Genomic DNA, 20,737 nt, shown 5'->3' on the forward strand with positions numbered 1-20,737 from the left:
TTGTAGATAATGGTCATATTGCAGATTCTTCCTATATAACTTACATTTTTGCTTCTTAAACAGTTTCTAGAGATATGTAAAGCCGTTTTCCCCCTGGTGTTCTTGTGATTCTTAAAGCAATGTCACAGTTCAGCCAGCAGAGGATGCACGGGTAATGAAAAGAAAACTCACAACATTAATCTGTGATTTGCTACAGAAATATTTTACTTCATAGCATCTTTTATCTGCTTTTTCATGTTCCGTGTTCTTAAAAATTTAAATCACATCTTATTGAACTCTTTGAGACTAAACTTTTATGTAGTTCTCAGAGCTCAGAGCTTCTCTACATCAAACTGATTGGCAAATAAGCAGTTGGTCCTCTCTTCTGATCTCAGTTCTATCACTGACAGCCTTTGTCATCCTGTGAAGAAATTTCAGTTTCTCTGAGCTTGAATTTCCTCATCTTCAAAATGAGGATGATAATATTTGCCCAGCTGCCCTTTGCATAATTGGGAAGATGAAATGAGAAGATGTATTTTACAATGTTTTATGAATAGGAACTCACTACATAAGACTTTATAAAAGGCATTTAGCTTCTATGACTTATATTTGACTAAGCAAGCATGTATTATGTTGCTATTTGAGTACTTTCCTTTTCTTTTAAGTAGATTTTTAGTTTCTTGAAGGTAATATTGTTTCTGCCATATGCCCAGCACATTTATGAAGACATCATAGGCTTCCAGATAGTTACTAAATCAATGAGTGAATGCATTTTGGATGAGTGAATTCTATCTTATCACGTGATTGTATGTGAAAAAAAGTGCTATTTTTGATAGACTATAGCATTCGCTGAAGGCCCAGATAATTTTCAACTGTGGAAGAGTTGGTGGCGTTGAACTAAGTTAGCAGGTTTCTCATTATCTCTGAATCAAGATAATTAATTTTTTTCAATTTCACTTTGTATTGAAGTTTGCAGTTATTAGAAGAATAAAGATCACCCATGCTATTAAAGAAACCCTGATCATTATGCTACATAGAACTAATTTTCCTTTCCTTGAATCCCTTCAGGGTGATAAGTCTGTCAGAGTTATGCGTTCTTTGCTGGCTGCCCAACAGACATTTGTAGATCGGCTGGTACATCTAATGAAGGCAGTGCAGCGTGAAAGCGGAAATCGCAAGAAAAAGGTAAACCTATGTGCTTTGCTTTCTGTTTATGACTAATAATGCCTTGCTATCATAAGATACTGAGTTTTAGTACTGTCTCTTTGGGCTGATATATTTTATGAAATTCTTATCATGTAATTATAGTAATAAGAACACTTAAAAGTACTGATTATGTGCGAGATCCTGTTTTTTGAGTTTACGTATAGTGATTTAATCTTCATAATAACCCTATAAGTTAGGTCCTATTATTATACCAATTGTAAGGAAAAGTAGGGATAGAAGGTTAAGGAATTTGTCCAGTGTCCTCAGCTAGTAAGTGTTGGGATTGGGAATGGTACCCAGGCATTCTGGGTCCATATTTTTATCTATAATGCTTTATTGACTCCTATTTTAGAATCTTAGCATCCTAGAATATAGTCTATTTGACATGGAAAGGACCGCTAGAGATCATTTGGACTAGAATTCTTATGAGAAAATAAAGGTCTAGAGTGACTTGTCCAAGGTTGCAGAACAAGTTTAGTAACAACACTGGCTTTGTATCTGTTCTAATGACTAGTACATTGACCTTTCTCTCAACAGTGAGGCCTCTGCTTGATGAGAACAGATGAGTACCTATCTGTTCTTCATGTCATTTTTCCTGATCCATAGCCTAAAGGATATGAAGGATTTACTTGCTATCTTCTCTTTACCTAATCCCATCATAGGCAGATCGTTCTTAGCGACATTTGTAAAACAGCACAACACATTTGACTGTTGTTCTACAAACTTGGGAGAGGAAAGTGGAGAGAGGAGACGGTGAAAAATGGATTCAGGAGTTCAGAGGCAGGGGATCAGTCTAAAGAGAACTGCTAGCAGAGATGTGTGCAAGGAATGATATTTGCAAGGTTAGGGAGGAGAAAATAGGCTGAAGGGAAACATATTTTTATTGAGTTGGAGCTTTCTCTGTTGTTGAGAAGAATCACAAACCGTGGTTAAATAACTAAATCCCTAGTGCCATTCCTCGTGGAGCCCATCTCCCCAGAGGGGCCTGTGTGAGAAGCAGTGTGATCCCAAATGCCCACTAGCAGAGGGAGTGTGTGTTCCTGTGACTGTCAGTTTGGGGCATATATTTAAAGGGCAGTTTCTTTTTACGTGACATGCTCTTCTATTCACCACACATGAGCCTCTGGCTACACCTCAGCTTTAGCTCTTCTGGAGAATGACTATCTATCTGAAGCAGCACTTAGAGCCCCCCCCAAGATAAATTTTGTTTTTGCCATAGAGCATATATTTTAAGTCAGACAATCCCAAATATAGTCTCAACATTGGCTAAAAATCTTTTTAGACAATTTTTTATGATATGGTAAAAGACAAATGATGTTATTTACATAGATTTACTAGAAACAAGGCCCGGCACCATGGAGAAATGCCAAGATGGCTCTCTTCTATCGTTATTTGTCTTACTACTAGTAGTAATGAAATGACTACTGCTAATTATTTAAAATTGTATGTAGCACTTTTCCAGCCCCCATAAGGAAGTTGGGAGAGACATTGGTGAGTACACAGTGTTAGGTAGGTGGCAAGGTAATCAGTGAGTTACATGTCAGATGATTAAACCAAATGATAATATTGTTGCTATCTTCTTTCTCATGTCGACCTCTAGTTTAGGAAAAATTCTCTTAGAAGAGATCTCTGAGTTTAGATATTTGAGTTCTAATAAAAATGTGTTTTTCATCGACATTTTTAAAAAAGTAAAGCTTTCATTTTGCATGTTGAGTCTCTTTTCATTTTGTGATTCTTTAGGTCATATTATTCATTTATTTGTTCTTTAAAAATGTATTGCATGCCTATTGTGTGCCAAGAACTTTTCTAGGTTCTGCGAATACAACAATGAATATGAAAATTCCTACCCTTGTGAAGCTTATATTCCTGTTGGAGGAGAAAGTAAACAAAATGAATAAGTAAAGTGTATGGTATACTAGATATAGTGTTGTGTACTCTGGAGAAAAATAAAGCAGGAAAGGGATGTTGGTTCACAAACTGGCCCCCACACTTGGAGGGGAAGGAGAGACCGGAGAGGCAGGCCACTCCAGATTGGTAGGTGGCAGTTTTAATAATCACGGGAATGTACTTAGGAGGCTTGTCTTGGGTGGTCACGAGACAAGCAGATCTCTGCACCCATCCACCAAATCTTAAAAGTTTATGTAGAGGCCATAACTCGGTTCAGTCACGTATACCATCCAAATGGTCTCAACAATACATTGCTCTCTCAAGGCTGCTTCTTTGAAACCAGCTCCTGCTGTGGCAATGGTGGGGAGAGCATACATTGCAAGTACAGGGGAAGGGGTGAGGAGCCTCCGATTGCCCACGTCCAGTTCTCTGGTCAACTGGTGGTCACATCCTCTTGATGGCTTCCTTCAACAACAGGAATAGGGAATAGGAAGGGCTGGGTTCGAGTAGTAAGGCAGTGTTTCACTTCTCAATAGAATGGTCAGGGAAAGCCTCACTGTGAAGTTGACATTTGGACAGAGACCTGAAGCAGATGAGGGAGCAAATCATGTGAATATCTAGAGAAGACTTCCAGCCAGAGGAACAGCAAGTACGAGGGCCCTGGTGTGTGAGCATGTGTGACATGTTTGAGAAATAGGAAGAAGCCCAGTGTATTGGGAGCAGAAGGAGTATGGCGGAAAGTAGTAGGAGATGGGGACAGAGATAATAAGGAAACAGTTGGAGTATATCCTTGTAAGCCATTATAAGGACTTTGATTTAAACAGTGAGTAAGAGTGGAAGCTAATGGAGGTTTTGAATGGAAGAGTTACATGACTTTCATTTTAGCAGCAGCACTCTCGTTGTTTTTGATAGGACTATAAGAGGCAAAGGTTGAAGAAGAGGGGCAGTCAGGAAGCTATTGCAAGAATCAAGATGAGAAATGATTATTGCAAGAATCAAGATAAGAAATGATGGTGGCTTTGGCCCCTGGGCTTACAGTGGTGGAGATGGTGAGAAGTGGCTCGATTTCTCACCCTTCTCTTATTATCTGCTTTCTGTTTATTTTATTACTTATTAGAACATCAACTAGAAATTTATTGTGATAGGATAACTTGAAATTCAAATTACTTGACATTACTTCATACTAGTATATCTGATCATACATTCGGTTAGGGAGTAGATTTACTGATTTTTGTAAGGGACGTGTAGAAATTCATACTGGTTTTCAGTTGACCTTAACTTGAACTTTTCATCATTCAGAAGGAGATTTGGAGTATTACTGAAAGTAAAGAATTTAATTTGATATCTTTGTGGTCCTTGAAACATATTATTTTTTTGAACTTTCATCTCGTTGATTCCAGAGTTCTCTCCTTTGATGCATACTTCTTCTCAGCAGCGTTACAGTTGAAGGGCTTTGTGCTGCTGAGATTGGCAAGTCAAGTTTTCTCCCTTTAAGAACAAGCTCACCTGTTTAATGACTGCAAAACTTTCACAGCTTTCAGAGGGAATAGATTGTTCTTTTGAAATTTAGTAGAAGGCCTTGGCCCACTGTAGATGCTGCTAAATGACGAAGCTTTTCACCATGACTTGAATTTCTCAGTTTCTGAAGTTGTGGCGAAATGCAGTATGTATGTCAGCTGTAGGAAAAAAAATGTTGATATCTGAGGAAAAGTTTGATCAGACAGAGTCAATGAACAGTAAAAGGTAGGGTCCAAGTTCCTCCAAGTGAATTGAGTTTACTTTTTAAACCCAAAACATACCGTGGAGCAGCATAATGCAATTCTCACTTAGTATTTGGTCATGAAAAATTATGCTTCGAATGAAATTATAATTTCTTTTTGTGGCTTTACAAATGCTTTGAAAACAGAAATTGAGTCTTAAAGTCCAGCTTGAGAATATTTCCAATTCTCAGCTGCAGCAAGGGAAATGTATTCCCTAACCTTGAGCAAGTCCAGCTTTTCATAGTCAAGAGATTGCTCCTTTAAATTGTTCTGCTGCTATTGTCAGGTGGAGTGTAAGTGCTGGTCTCTCACATATACTATCTCCTTTATGTTACTTTGCATATTCCTTTATGGTGCTTTGCAAATATTTGAAAGTTAACAGAATCAGTCTTTACGTCTTTACCGTGTATTTTATAAACCACTTTTCCATTTTAACCTAATTCTTTCTAACTTGTTCTCCCAGAATGAAAGACTACAGGCATTGCTTGGTGATAATGAAAAGATGAACTTGGCAGATGTGGAACTTATCCCATTGCCTTTAGAACCCCAGGTGAAAATTAGAGGAATAATCCCAGAAACAGCCACATTATTTAAGGTAATTGTGATGGGTCTTTAATGTATATGATTTGAACCTAATTCTTTAAAGCTAGAACAGAGACGCTACCTTCGAAAACTATTACATTGCAAGTAATATCTATAACTTTATTTGATTTAGTAAATACTGGATAAAAAGGTACTTTTTACTTATCAGTATGTTTTGATATAAGATCTTCTTGTATTACCAATAGGCATTTTTATATGAAATGTGTAAAATATTTTTATATCTCTGGGTTGTTTTTTAATCTTTAATTCTTTAAACTATTTATTAATCAGAGCCACACCTGCTTTTTTCCAAGTAAGCTTTCTTTTTAACAAAGTTAAATTGCAAACTTATATTTTATATTCAGTTCATAAGTTCACATGGTTAGGTATGAGTCCTAGTTAACCTTTTTAACATTTCTCAATCTGCTATCTGTTCTTATGACTTAAATTTTTTCTCATATTTTCAAGTAGTAATTCTTTTATTCCTTAATAGCATGCCAGGCTTTCTTTTGGCCACCTCTTGGATAGATAGAAATGGCTGGTGGCTGCTGCCTTCTGTAATTGGGCCAAAGGACTGAGCATCACTACTTGTTGAACCATCATTATCTGCCCGGCATCATAATGAAAGGTCACTGTGTTTTAGGTTTTGTGATTCCAGGGTGGAGGTCATAAGTTGCATTGGGATATTACTTTGCATCAGATAAGAAAGGACTCATAGAACAACAGCTTAGGTATATAAAAAGAGATGTGATTATAGGAAGAAATAGTTCAGATTTTTTAAGGGTATGATTAAAGGCAACGTATGGCAGCCCAGCTTACACAACTGAAACATAAGTTTCATAAAGCAGTACTTAAACTTACTGCGTGTTATGGACTCTGATAGTTTCCATTCTTTTAAAAACTATTCTGTTGCATTAATTTTTAAATGTTGCTTGCTACCTATTTAATTGGTTTTAAAACTCATTAATGGATTATAACCTGCAATTTGAAAAGTACTGATACAGGAGATAAAATGTGCAAATATTTCTTAGTTCGTGCTTACAGTCCACTGGAGGCTGAAATATAAAGAGCTACGCCCAAGATGGTATACGTGTAACAACTGATGTTCCCTTGGGCTGGAACTCCCAAATAAGACCAGCTTCTAATACTCTCATTCCCTAAGGACTAATCAAGAGCAGTGAATCAAAAAGATAGTTTTATCACTTTTTTCTAACAGGATGAAAAAGAATATCTAAGAGATAGAGCAGGAGTTGTAAGAGTGAGGTATAAGAATGTATATCTTATACTATTGTTAGGTGGATTCTGGACCCATTTTTTTCCTTAATTATATAATTTTATAATTGTGTCTTATATACACAAAGTAGATGGTCAATAAAATATCATGAGACATCTCATTTGATCCTAATATCCAGTCCTGATTTTTTTCTTCCAGCCCTTAAGTATTTGGACATTCTTAAAATTTCTGAGTTGGAGTTTAGGATTAAACTCCAACTCAGTTTAGGACTGGAGTTTAGGACATTTACTACATAACTCTACCATAGTAATTCTTAATCATTTTTGTGTCATGAATGCCTTTGAGAGTCCAATGAAAGTGATGGATTATACACTTGGTATAGTTACCATATGGTTGCCCACACGCTGAAATTTCTGCTTGGGAAATATCCCTTGAAATTTCTTGCAAGAGAATCCATGGATTCTTGTCCTTTTATGAACTTCTTAGAACTAAAAAGATTATGGAACCAGTTTTTGGTATTTTTAAACAGTATTTTGTAGACCTTAGCTGAATAGCTGAAGCTAGATCTTCATGGAGAGTGAGCCCGTTAAGGTACTGGGAATAGTGCCAGTTGCCCTGTGGTTGTCATCTGCTTGCTTTAGATTTCAGATAGAATCTAAATTTCAGAATCAGATCTGAATCGGAAAAGGGAAATTACAACAAAGATCCTCTTGCCTATCATTTATCTTTAGGAAAATCACTTCCAGTATTCCTCTTGAGCTTTTGTGAACTAGAGCACAAGATAATTGATAAAGTGTATTTTTGCCTGGGGTGATAAAAGGATAGTCCAAATTTAAGATACAGTTCAGAGTTGCAGTCCACTAGAGGTTATAAGTTCTAAACATGTATTCTTTGAAGAATTTTTGATGCCTTTTTCCCCAACATTTTATAGGATCATTTTCAAATATACAACAAAGTTGAAAGAATTTTACAGTAAACTACTGTTTTCCTACCACTTTGATTCTGTTAACGTTTTTCTGCGTTTGCTTTGTCACATGTCTGTTCATCCGTCTGTGTGATACTTTTTGTTCCATTATTTCTCATGGCCTTTGTAAATTAAGATTATCATCATTTGTTTTCTTTATTTGTCAGACTCATTTCTTTTATTTAGATTATTATAAATTTCTCCACATTTCCATCTTGTATAATTTCTTCTCAGTCATCAAGACCAATAGAGCGTCTCTCACAGGACAGTTTTCTGACCTTTTATCCCCAAAGTAGTCGTCTCAGTGTGCTACTCCATGTGAGGTTTTGTTTCTGAAGAGAATTTAATTTCATTTTTTGTTGATTTAAACATTTACCTAGGGCCGGCCCCATGGCTTAGCGGTTAAGTAAGCACGCTCCACTGCTGGCGGCCCGGGTTCGGATCCCGGGCGCGTACCAACGCACTGCTTCTCCAGCCATGCTGAGGCCGTGTCCCACGTACAGCAACTAGAAGGACGTGCAACTATGACATACAACTATCTACTGGGGCTTTGGAGGAAAAAAATAAATAAATAAAATTATAAAAAAAAAAAAAACATTTATCTAAACTAAATCCAAGATTTCATCTAGTTAAAGATTCTGGGGAAAACATATAGTTATTCCAGAATAAAAGATACAGATATTTGAGATCTCCCTTCCTTTTATAAAAGAGGAATTTGAGTCTCAGAGCTGCACGACTAGTCATATACCTGCCGTTGGTAACCAGGGCTCTTGACTTTTATCTGGTGCATTTTTCTGCTGCACTGTTTCACCTCTTTTGCTCCAGTATGCCTCCAATAATAAAATAATGGTGGTGCGCATATGTAGAATGTCTGCTCTGTTATCAGGCATGGTGCCAGACTCTTGACCTCTACAATTTCTGATTGCTTTAGCAACTCTGCAGAGGAGGTGTTATCTTCATTTTACAGGTGAGGAAACAGGTTAAAGAATATGCGCAGGATCATTCAGCACGTATCTGGCAGAGCTTGGATTCATACCCATGCTGACTCCAGAGCTGTGCTCTTTATACCATGTAGTCTTCTGACTATTAGCCAGCTCACTGTTCTCTCCCAGGTAGCCGAATGCATCTTGCTGCCAACCCATCTTGTTTGTTTCGGTCCTGTTTATCTGTTTGTTTACCTTACATGTCAGCATTTCCTTCTCTCTATTGTAAATCTTCATGCATTAATTTACATCCAAATTTGAAAACTATATTTTTTATTTCCAGAGTGCTCTTATGCCTGCACAGTTGTTCTTTAAGACAGAAGATGGAGGCAAATATCCAGTTATATTTAAGCATGGAGACGATTTACGCCAAGATCAACTTATTCTTCAAATCATTTCACTCATGGACAAGGTGCCTATAACCTTATGTCAGTGGGGAACATTATTTCATTTTAGAAAACTATGGTTTAATGCATATGCTAGGTATGGACATGGAAGTGTTTGTAACATTCAAGTACAATCTAGAAAGCTCAGCAATCTCCACTTGACCTTGAACAAATTTGGCTGCTGTTGTACAGAATGGCTCTTGTGATGAGTATAAAATGAAACTGCATGTGTTCCTTTGTATAAAAACTTTTTTCCCAGTCAAGATCTCTCCATGTTGGATTTAATAATTTCCTTCCTCTTAGTCAACTAGATCTTCTTGTTTTTAAAATCTCATTCCTGTCCCTGGGTTTTAAAGGATCATATTTGCTCTCATTTTCTTTTTTCTGAGTTCTGTAATACTTTATGACAAGAAAAAACTGCATAAATGAGTAGGAAGAACCCTACTATTCATTGAAAACTACTGACAGTGATTTAGAATAAGATAAAAAATTTGGCATACCATCAAGTAAGTGCTTAATAAATTTATTTTGATGATGAAAGTTAATTAATTTAGTTAAACCTAATTTAGGTTTAACCTCCTAAATCTCTTATATTAAACTGCTATAGTACTTGCCTGCAAAATTGTTTCATAACAATGTTTACATTTGGTTAATATATTTTATCTTTTGATCAAAAGCTGCTACGGAAAGAAAATCTGGATTTGAAGTTGACACCCTATAAAGTATTAGCCACTAGTACAAAACATGGTAAGTTTATTTTATACCATGATTGTTTATTTCAATGTCCAATGAGTATACTTTTCCTTTTCTAATCGAAAGGTGTTGAGAATGTTAGAGACTGAACTCATTTGAGGCGCTGAAGACCGATTGGGCCAGCCTGCCTCCCTCACTCCCTCCCTCCATTCCTTCCTCGTCAAATCATTAAACAGCATATTTGGAAGAAAAATTAACACCTTTGTGATGTATTTTTTTGCATTCAAAACTGGTTATAATTCACAGTAGTTTCTTACATGGTGATCTGTGTCCTTAATCATCATTTGAAAGTTACTATGACCAGAGTGGCTTTGTGCTGTGCTCTGTTTATAAAAGCCACTCGACAAATGACGTTGCCTTATTAATTAATTTTTTATGTAGATCTGTAGCATCTAAGTCTTTTTGAGATTGAGTAACCTCTGGAAGTTTGGTGGAAGATTCCCTAGAAATGCTTGCCTAATGCCTATTGTGAATTCCACAGTCTTGTTACTTTTAGAGCTTCTTACCCTTAGCTATGTTGGAGAAACAAAAGTATCTCTTTTAGGTTTCCTACCCTTCCCCTGGCCACTCCCAAATCTTTTTGATGGTTTAATTCCTCTTCTCATTTTCCTTTCAGAATGATCTTGTTAAAAGTGCAAATATGCTCTTTGACTATCCTGCGTACCTGATTTACTAGCTTTTATTTGCTCTTGGGACAAAGACAAAAGCCTTAGCTTAGTTTACAAGTTCCAGCATGGTGTGACATCCCTTCTGCACCTGTCTCTCAAGCCTCTCTTTTGCCCCTCTCTGCCTTGTTTCCTAGGCGTTAGCCGCACCAGCCACCTTCCAATTTCTCAAGTGCTCTTTCAAGCCTTAAGGCCGTCTCATATGCTGTGATCATTGTCTTTAACATCCTTCCTTCCACAACTTTACCTATTAACTTTCATTATCCTTCAAAACATGGCTCAAATGTCAGATGCCCTCTGATCTCTTGTAATTTAGGTCTCCCTACACAATTTCCTTTCAGAGTACCCTTTCATTTGTAGTATTTATCCCAATACAACTTGTAGGCTTGCACGATCTATGATGGCAGGGTCAAGGCTCTATTTTTTACCTGGCAAAGTTCTTGCTACATAGTAGAAAAACAATTTCAGATTACTTAAAGTGATTTTAAATTTGGAATATTTTTAATTGATATATGCTATAAAACTACAGAAAAAAGAAATTTTTATGCCCAGTTTAAGAAGCTTAGTCTATTACTTTGTATTCTTTGTGTACAGTAATAGTAATTGGCCTAGAGAAACATGCAGACTAAATCAGCTTAATTTTTTAAAAAGTTTCCTTGTTCCTATGACATAAATGCCAGTATAAACTTAATATAGTGTTTACAGACCTCTTTAAGTTGTTCAAGTATCTAGTGTATACATTTGTAAATGAAGGTTATTCGTAGCAGAACCTTTATTTTTATTGCTTAACCAAATGTGGAAATTAATAAAAAGAAACCTTAAGTAAATTGGAGTCAGGAAGGCCTGTAGGGGGAGTTCTCATGCCCTATCGTACATTGTCAATCACACCAACCAGGAAGAGACATAGGCATAGGCTTGCATCTTGGACTGGAAGTAAAACTACTTTACTACTGAAGGAAGATTTCTTTCCCCACCTGGCAACAGCCCAGCCAATGAGAAACGCTGCAGCTCACCCAATGAGAAGCCGTTGCCACCCTGAACTGTGCCGCTGCCCCCACCCCACTGCTCAACTTCATTTAGAATAGCCTTTCCCTATTTCCCCTTTTTCTCCATAAAAGCAGCTCCCTTCTTTTGTTTTCTGGATTTGCCTATGGTTTACCATAGCTTGCACATCCCGAATTGCAATTCTTTTGGCTATTCCCAAATAAACTCGTTTTGAGGATAAAATAACAGGTGAATTTGCTTTTAAGTTGACATAACAATAGCTATGGGCCGGCCCGTGGCTTAGCAGTTAAGTGTACACGCTCCGCTACTGGCGGCCCGGGTTCGGATCCCAGGCACGCACCAACGCACCACTTCTCCGGCCATGCTGAGGCCGCGTCCCACATACAGCAACTAGAAGGATGTGCAACTATGACATACAACTATCTACTAGGGCTTTGGGGAAAAAAGAGGAGGGGGGTTGGCAATAGATGTTAGCTCAGAGCTGGTCTTCCTCAGCAAAAAGAGGAGGATTAGCATGGATGTTAGCTCAGGGCTGATCTTCCTCATGCACACACACACAAAAAAAAAAAAAAAAAAAAAAAACAATAGCTATGCTTAATGCAATGCATATATTTCTGTGTAGGCTTCATGCAGTTTATTCAGTCAGTTCCTGTTGCTGAAGTTCTTGATACAGAAGGAAGCATTCAGGTACAGTATCTATTTTAAAGATTTATACAGTTCATGAATATATTCTTATATATTGTTATAAAAAGTATATAGAATTAAAAATGAAAGTCTCCTTTTCTCACCCTTCTTCCTTCAAGTTTTATTCCTTTCCTCAGAAGTAAACAGTGCTAATAGCTGGAAATTCCTCCATGTTAGTATATATAGATGCTCAATTCCTTAAACAGTGCCTAGCACGTAATAGATCAGGAATTAATTGGTGAAAAAATTAAAAATTTGTTAAATTTTATGGTTATATACCAAAGTATGAAAGCATTATAATATATTTGACCATTAATGAACATTTTGATTATTTCCAGTTTTTGTTGTTATTCAGAAAAGTGCTACAGTGATATTCTCGCTCATACATGTTTTGCACAGTTATTTTTTTGATACTCCTTTCCTCCCCCCTCAACCTTATTGCTCTCCTTTAATAAAAGGAAAAGTGAGTAGTTCCTGGGACTAAGCCATGTAAATCTTTGGAATTTTTTGACATTTTAAATACACAGATTAGTTCTTATTGCATCTTAATGGTTTATTTTTGTTACCTCTTAGATATAATTTTTCTTTTTCCCTATATAAGAAAAATGTATGTAATTCACACAGAAAAATTGATATGCCTGAGATGAAAGATAATGCAGAGAAGGGGCTTGATAGAGGATATTTGCTACAGTGTGTTTTTGTCTTTCCCAGTTTAGAGTGTCCCAGTAATTCAGTATGGAATTTAGATTTGCAGGCAAGCATCACTCTGATTTCTTGGCAAAGCAAGTCGTTATTCTGGTCTTAGGTTTGGGGTGCAGTCCTGTGCAGTGGTTAAAAGCTGAGGCTCAGAACACCAGCCTGCCTGGGGTTGAAGTCTGGCTATGCAGCTTCCTAGCTTTGTAACAACGTTGAGTCACTGCTTAACCCTTGGTGCAGAAAAGAGTTAATCTAGCAGGCCTGAGGCTACTGTCTTGAGAAAGGCCTGCTTATAGGTTAGCCTTTGGCTGCTTTCTGGGAACTTGGCTTTCAATGTTTTTCTAACTGATAAGGGTGTTTCACTGTGCCAATACTGCACAAATAATGTGATTTATAGCGAATAACCTGCTTTCCTTTTAGAATTTTGATAATTGCTAGAGAGAGAGTACCTATAAGACCAGCCCCCAATAAAAGCCTTGGGTGCTGAGTCACTAATGGGCTTCCCTGGACAGAAACCTTGCACCACATCACTCCTTTTTTTTTTTTTCCACTGTTGAAGAAAAGTAGTAAGTATGCTTGGTGTATCCCCTCACAGAAGAGAGCAAGGAGGCTTCTGCATGGATTTCTCCATACGTTGCCAGTGTATTTTTCCCATGATGATCCTGTCTTGTATTCTTTTGCTGTAATAAACCTTAATTGTGGTACAACTGTATGTTGAGTCTGACTCCATCAAACAAATTAAAGCAGCCTGAGGCCTTGGGGACCCCCTAAAATACCCTTCAAGCCTCAGTTTTTGTATCTGTATTATTTGTGTAATAATTAACAGTACCTAGCTCTAGGATTGTTCTGACGATAACATGAAATGTATGTAGAGCTTTAACATAGGTCCTAACTGAAGTAATTGTTTAATAAAGTTATCAATTATTATGTTACTCTGCAATTATGATTTTTGTAAAATAAAAACAATGATAGTTTGTATATTGATTCTTGGTTCCATGTCAATTTGTATAAATAGTTAGCTGGGTCATAGGTTATTCTCATCTTCAACTTTAGTAGATAGTAGTTAAAAATTGTTTTCCAAAATAGTTTCACCTCTTGTGTTTCTTACTGCTACACATCTTTGCCTAATCTTGGTATTGTCAGACTTCTAAATTTTGGTATTTTATTGTGGCTTTAGTTTGCATTTCCGTGATTACCCTCAAGGTTGAGCATTTAAAAATATATGTATAGTTGGGGCTGGCCCCATGGCACAGTGGTTAAGGTTCAGTGCACTCCGCTTCAGCAGCCCAGGTTCATGGATTTGGATCCCGGGCATGGACCTACACCACTCATCAGCCATGCTGTGGCAGCAACCCATATACAAAATAGAGGAAGATTGGCACAGATGTTAGCTCAGGACTAATCTTCTTCAAGCAAAAAAAGAGGAAGCAACATACTTTGCCCATCCCATTGGGTTGTTTATCTTTTTCTTGTTGATTTATAGGAGTTATTTGTATATAGATATTTTTTAGATATATTATTTAGATATATTTTTTATATTTATATTGTATAGATATATTATATTAGATATATGTATAGATATAGATCCTTTGTCAAACTTACAGGGTGTTCATAAAAGTTAAAAATGTAGGATAAACTTATTTTTTTTTAACAGTATGTTAGTTGCTTTTTCAAATAATATACTCTGTGTGTTTTTCTGTAACAACTAAATGTAAGGGAATAGGTCCAGTTGGTAATCGGAAAAAAAAATAACTACACGTTTTCCCCCATTGTTTCCAGACTCTTTGGACACTCTAGTGTATTTGTTGTGCCCCTATAATTCTTTTGTTCAGTTCGCATTTTTCTTATCTTCATCTCTCTATCAATTTCTGAATTCTGAGACTTCTTAGCACTTGCATGATAATTATTTACAAATTTTGGATGTAGTTCCGTTGAACTTGTTAATGGTAACAGCATTTCAGTAGCTATACTTAAAAGGTGATTTTAAAAACTCTTGTTCATTTTCAGGGGAATGTATGATACCAAAAAATCCCTCATGTTCACTTTCAGGAGAAAGATGAAACAAAGTGATATATTAAGTATAGAAATATAGCAGTAAATTTATTTTATTTTATTTATGTTTTCCCCATGGTACAGAAGTAGCGTATGTTTTGTCTTAGCAGTCTGTAAGCATAGTACTAAGACTGATTCCTGAAGAGTATGCTTCCTAAAATCCACATTTTATAATTATTGACTAAGTTTTTAGACCAGACCCCTGTTGGTCATTATTTACAATATTGAAATGCCTAAGGATTGTATTGAATTTGTAAACATGTAAGTAATATCTTTTCAGAACTTTTTTAGAAAATACGCACCAAGTGAGAATGGGCCAAATGGGATCAGTGCTGAGGTTATGGACACTTATGTTAAAAGCTGTGGTAAGTTTTTCAAGCTATTACTTCCCATCAATATGTTTGAATAAAGGAATGCAGGCTGTCCTGATAATGCCATATTCATACACATTTAGAACATGTTAAGACTTTGTCTTAGTCCATTCAGGCTGCTATAACAAAATACCAGACACTGGGTAGCTTATAAACAACAGAAATTTATTTCTTACTGTTCTGGAGGCTGGAATCTGAGATCAGGGTACCAGCGTGGTCACGTGAGGGCCTTCTTTGGGTCAAAGACTGCTTGTTGTATCTTCATGTGATAGAAAAGGCTAGGGAGCTCTGTGGGCTCTCTTTTATAAGAGCACTAGTCCAATTCATGAGAGCTCCATCCTCGTGACCTAAGCACTTCCCAAAGATCTCACCTCCTAATATCAACACATTAGTATTAGGATTCCAACATGTGGATTTTGGGGGGGACACAAACATTCGGACCATAGCAGACTTAAATGCTCTATGAGAAGATTAAAAGATATAAAGTGTTGATAAAAGAAGTCACGAATGTTTTGACATAATAGTAGTAATGAGGTATAAATCTATTTAGTCTTTAATAGATGTATCTTTGCAATCACTTAACTATTTTATAACTACAAGTTATCTCTTCTTGGAAGCTGATAATTCTCCCCTAGATTTTCCCTCTGTTTGAGTAACTGCAATTAAGTAGACTGTGGGCAAAGTCTCAGTCAGCAATAATTATGTTTTCGATAAATCTCAAGAGCTAGGATAACAGTGTTGTGTTACGAGGGTTCCCCTCATGGTATTTTAGATTAATTCTTATGGTCCCTTCCTGGAAATAAGTAAGTAGCAGCATGCCATAAGGATTAATTCATATATTTCAACCATTTATGCCAGTCCTCATGAAGTTTATATTCTAGAGGATTATTTTTTATTTTCTTAAAAAGATTTTTTTTTAATAACTGCATTGTTTAATTGAAAGTTAATTATAGGAGTTGACACTAGAACTGAGCCCTGAATGATTTCTGGTATGTAATATGTTATTCCTGTTTTATATAAATATTATATTTATTTATGTTTATATCTATATTTATACCTGTACCTAAGTAATCAAAGCTGGGGGAAGCAAGTAGAGGGCTTTCTAGACATATAACAATTGTATTTAAACTTTCATATCATCTTATGGTTTATAAATTGCTTTCTTATACATACCTTTTTCTTTGTTTTTCACAATGCTCCTGTGAGATAGTGTTCTAGATTATTTTAGAACCCATAATTTATTCCCAAATTTATACTTGCTGATATCTTTTTGGCTGAGAAGTATAAAGAAAATGTAATATTCTTAGGAACTTTAAAAACATGGAAATAAAATGTATATGTATTAGAATCCTTTATGGTTTTAATTCTTATTTTACTGGAGGAAAATAACATGTGTTATATACGTAACTGTGTTTGCCCATAAAAATGATCACATACAGTGTATTTAAATTTAAAGACAAAAAACGTTGATTGAAACATTCCAGAGAAAATGTTTCCCTTCTCTTACTGCTGCTTGCTCTCCCACTCTGTATTTCTCTCTCCTTCTCCCCTCCCCCCTCTCCCTCCCTCTTTGCTTTCCTACCTTTCCTCCTTTTTTCTTCTGTCCTGTTTTTTCAGACCTTCAAGTCTGTGTTTTTTATGATGTGAAAAAATTACAAATCATCTAAAGACTGGACTAGGCTGGACATCTAATATAGACCACTCACATGACTGGTAGTTTATACTGTCTTTCATCAAGGCTTGTCGATCAAGTCACCTATGCATGGCCTCTCTGTGGCTTGGGCTTCTCAGAGCTGGGTTCCAGGAGGAAGTATTTTAAGATGCAGGAAGTAGAACTGTTGGTTTTTGAAGGCCTGGACTGGAAAGCTGGTAGTTTGTCAGTTCTGTCATATTGCGTTGATCAAAGCAGTCACAGAGCCTGCCTGGATTCAAGAAGAGAGGATATAGTTCCCACCTTGAATGAAAAGCCTAACATTCCTACCTTGAATGTTAAAGAATGTGTGGCCATCTTTAATCCACCACACCTAGTTCTCAGTATCTTATTACATGACATATTTTGCATGACCTCAAATACTTATCTTGTGTCTTTTTACTTAACTTTCAGATAATTACTGTAAACTTTTTTATATCATAAATCTATTTAATAAAGGAATGTTAACTTTTTCTACTTGAAATATACATACACACACACACACCCTATAAATGTTGACTAAAATTTGAAAACCCTGCTCACTTAGTAAAATTACTGGAAGAGTATTATGGATATATGCTAAAGGTAATAGTGTTGTGCCTTTTCTATAATGTTCCATTTTTTTCCCCAAGAGCTGATGAAAATATGAGTGGCTTTTTCATGTAAAAAAAATAGCCATTTAAATTATACCTATTGGACAGTTAAATTCAAATTAGATCTTGTTCCTCTTTTTTCCCAACATTAATACATTTAATCATTCCCTCATAACTGATTTGATGGCAAGCCTTCTCTTCATCTTATTTGAATAGCCTTCTGTTTTCTATTTATTTTACTATGTTACAACATTATCTTTTGGGTTTCAGTGAGGTTGGTAGCATTCCAGGTAATGTTGGAGGCTGAAAGCCATAGCTTGAATTTTTCATTAGAGGATTCAATGCTTAATAAGTTGCTACTTTGTACTAGAATCTGATTGTTGGACATTATCATATAGATGTGTGTATAACTTTCATTTCAGAAAGTAATGTTTTAGGTTTTTGGCAGCGTGTAAGAAGAAAGCGATAATAGTTATGGTGACATTTTTTCCAGGTTATGCAAAGTGTCAAGTCTATATCATGCAAGTAAATAGGAGAACACTGATTTTTCTCACACACACGTCTTTACTAAGTAAAGGGAAGTAGTATCGTTTAGTTGTCTATATTTCTCTGTATTTTACTTTATTTTATTTATTTTTTTTTAAACTTCATTTATTTATTTTTCCCCCTGAAGCCCCAGTAGATAGTTGTATGTCATAGCTGCACATCCTTCTAGTTACTGTATGTGGGACGCGGCCTCAGCATGGCCGGAGAAGCGGTGCGTCGGTGCGCACCCAGGATCCAAACCCGGGCCGCCAGTAGGGGAGCACGAGCACTTAACCGCTAAGCCATGGGGCTGGCCCTGTATTTTACTTTAAATCAAAGTTGTTTTATAAAACCAATTTCAGGATGTTGTGCATCTCACATGGGGTCAAAATACTAATAAACAGCAGCCTTTTGACAAGATTATCTCGGACAGGTATAGTCTTTCCGTTGTAGTTAAAGAATAACTTCAGTTTCCCTAAAGATCCTCTAATCTACTCTGTAAATATGTAAATGAATGGGTGTGGCTGTGTTCCAATAAACTTTATTTATAAAATATAAAAACAGAGGGGGACCGGGTTTGGCCATCAAACTGTATTTGCTCACCCTTTATGTAAACGACCCTTGAGTCCCCCAGTGGACCGCTAAATGTGTTAGCAATTGCGTTCAGCTGCAGTTAACATAATCTAGCTAGAGTGGCTTACCCACATAAGAATTAGTTCCTTTTTTGTAAGAAGCCCAGATGTAAGCCATTGCTCTTGTTGTTTTAGCTTCTTAAGGATATTAGGGTCACCAAGGTCTCTGTGATTCTTTTGGTCCCAAATCACTCCTGTATCTGCAGTCATTGTGTTTGCAGTCTAACCAGGGAGGAGAAAAAACCTTAACGGCTCACCTCCCAGCCCAGTTGGTCTCCTTTTTAAAAATGCTTATCACAAAACTACATTTGTTTACATTTCATTGGACATGCCTACCTGCAAATGAGGCTGGGAAATGTAGTCTTTCACCTAGGCACGGTCTTGCCCCATAAATCCTGCTTTTGTTTTGTTTTAAGAAAGAAGCATAGATAGGATATTTTGTAGGCAAACTAGTAGTCCCTGTCACACTACAGACTATATTTTGAGAATAAGTGATTTGTTAAGTCAACTGTAACTGATTTGTAACAGTTAAGTGAAAATTATTAGTAGAATAGTAATATGATTAGAAGCAGTTTTTTGAATAATAGTATGCTATCTTTCATTCATTCTCTACATATAGATATATTTTGAAATATATGTAATATATAATTTTCTCTATAATTAGAATATGGTTAATTATGCTCAACAAATATACTTGAGCTTAAATATCTTGTTGAGTGTTGCACTTATCAAAATAGCCACTTTGGGGGCCGGCCTGGTGGTGTAGTGGCTAAGTTCTCGCACTCAGCTTCCTCAGCCCGGGTTCAGATCCGTGGTGCGGACCTACCCACCACTTATCAAGCCATGCTGTGGCAGGCGTTCCACGTATAAAATGGACAAGGATGGGCACAAATGTTAGCTCAGGGCCAATCTTCCTCAGCAAAAAGAGGAAGATTGGCACTAGATGTTAGCTCAAGGTTAACCTTCCTCATCCTAAAAAAAAAAAAATAGCCCCTTTGGGGAAGAGGAGTTACACAGTGCAAAAATGGCATGAGCGAGGACTTTAGAGTCAAACTTAGGTTCAAATCCCAGCCCAATGACCTTAGACAATCCTTTTCCTAATGTCTGAGGTTTTTCACTTGGAGGATGGTTATAAGACTTAACTGGCATCATTAAAAGGATTAGAAATGATGAATGTAATGTGCCTAGCTAAGAGCCTACCTTTCAATAAATTGTAACTGTCATTACTATTAATTAATAATTAAAGATTAATCCAATGATGATGTCATTGTTTAAGTCACTTTTGGACTTCCAGAATGGCCTTCAGAACCTAAGTCAAATGAACCTTAATATTTATTGAATTTGTGCATGATTAATTTGGTCATTAACAGGTGGTCCGATTTTTTTCCTACATATTGGCTGAAATAAACATGTTTTTGTAAATACTAGTATAGTCATATGTATGTTTGCAAGTTGTATTTGTTGTCAGGTTACTAATGGGAGAAATAGAGTGGAAAAAAATAAGCTTCAAAAAGGTGTTATTTGCTTAATTTTGTTTGAGCATTTTCAACACATGCCAGGTTTCCAGACTTTTTGAAGAGAAAGATAAAAGAGAATAAAGCTAGAGCCAATGACTCTGCCCCAAGCCCTGCTCATGTAATTTTTCTTAATAATTTAGATTATGCTGTGAACTTCATAAATGCCTTAACACTGAAGTGAATTCATTTGTTTTTCTGTCTGCTGGCACTTCAAGAGTGTTTCTCTAAAGATTTTCTTTTTAAACCCTGCATTTTCTTTTGTTATCTCTTAGACAACAGGGTTGTATTCATTATGTGTATTTCTGTCGACACTTTTTTCACTGTCATCTTTAACATGTGTCCAATTTGAAATGAGAAATGGTAGACAATTAAGGTTCCTGAAACCTGATTTAACTTATGATACAAGTGACTTTTATAATTTGACAACACTCTACAGGATATGTTTTCTGCTGCAAATGGTAATCTATTTTTAGTTTCATGTGATAAACTCTTCATAGAGTCAAAGAAGATTACACATTTAATTTGAGAATTTAGGTGAGAAATCAAAAAGTAATAATCAAATTGAAATTAAAG

The 20,737-nt window shown here is 36.3% G+C and overlaps 1 protein-coding gene across 3 annotated transcripts in view; it reads left to right on the forward strand.

Annotated features, from left to right (window-relative positions):
* PIK3C3 (phosphatidylinositol 3-kinase catalytic subunit type 3) overlaps nucleotides 1–20,737 on the forward strand; it is a 142,943-nt gene that overhangs the window by 76,980 nt on the left and 45,226 nt on the right. For all 3 annotated transcript variants that reach the window (XR_009222447.1, XM_058557028.1, XM_058557029.1), the window contains exons 15-20: nucleotides 1,048–1,164; nucleotides 5,296–5,427; nucleotides 8,879–9,007; nucleotides 9,659–9,728; nucleotides 12,027–12,091; nucleotides 15,117–15,201. Coding sequence is in view for 2 of the 3 variants with exons in the window: in XM_058557028.1 (XP_058413011.1) it covers nucleotides 1,048–1,164; nucleotides 5,296–5,427; nucleotides 8,879–9,007; nucleotides 9,659–9,728; nucleotides 12,027–12,091; nucleotides 15,117–15,201 (598 nt within the window). In the remaining variant the exon portion in view is untranslated. The remainder of the gene's footprint in view (nucleotides 1–1,047; nucleotides 1,165–5,295; nucleotides 5,428–8,878; nucleotides 9,008–9,658; nucleotides 9,729–12,026; nucleotides 12,092–15,116; nucleotides 15,202–20,737) is intronic.

Source organism: Diceros bicornis, chromosome 16 (genome assembly GCF_020826845.1).
Source record: "Diceros bicornis minor isolate mBicDic1 chromosome 16, mDicBic1.mat.cur, whole genome shotgun sequence".
Lineage (NCBI taxonomy): Eukaryota > Metazoa > Chordata > Mammalia > Perissodactyla > Rhinocerotidae > Diceros > Diceros bicornis.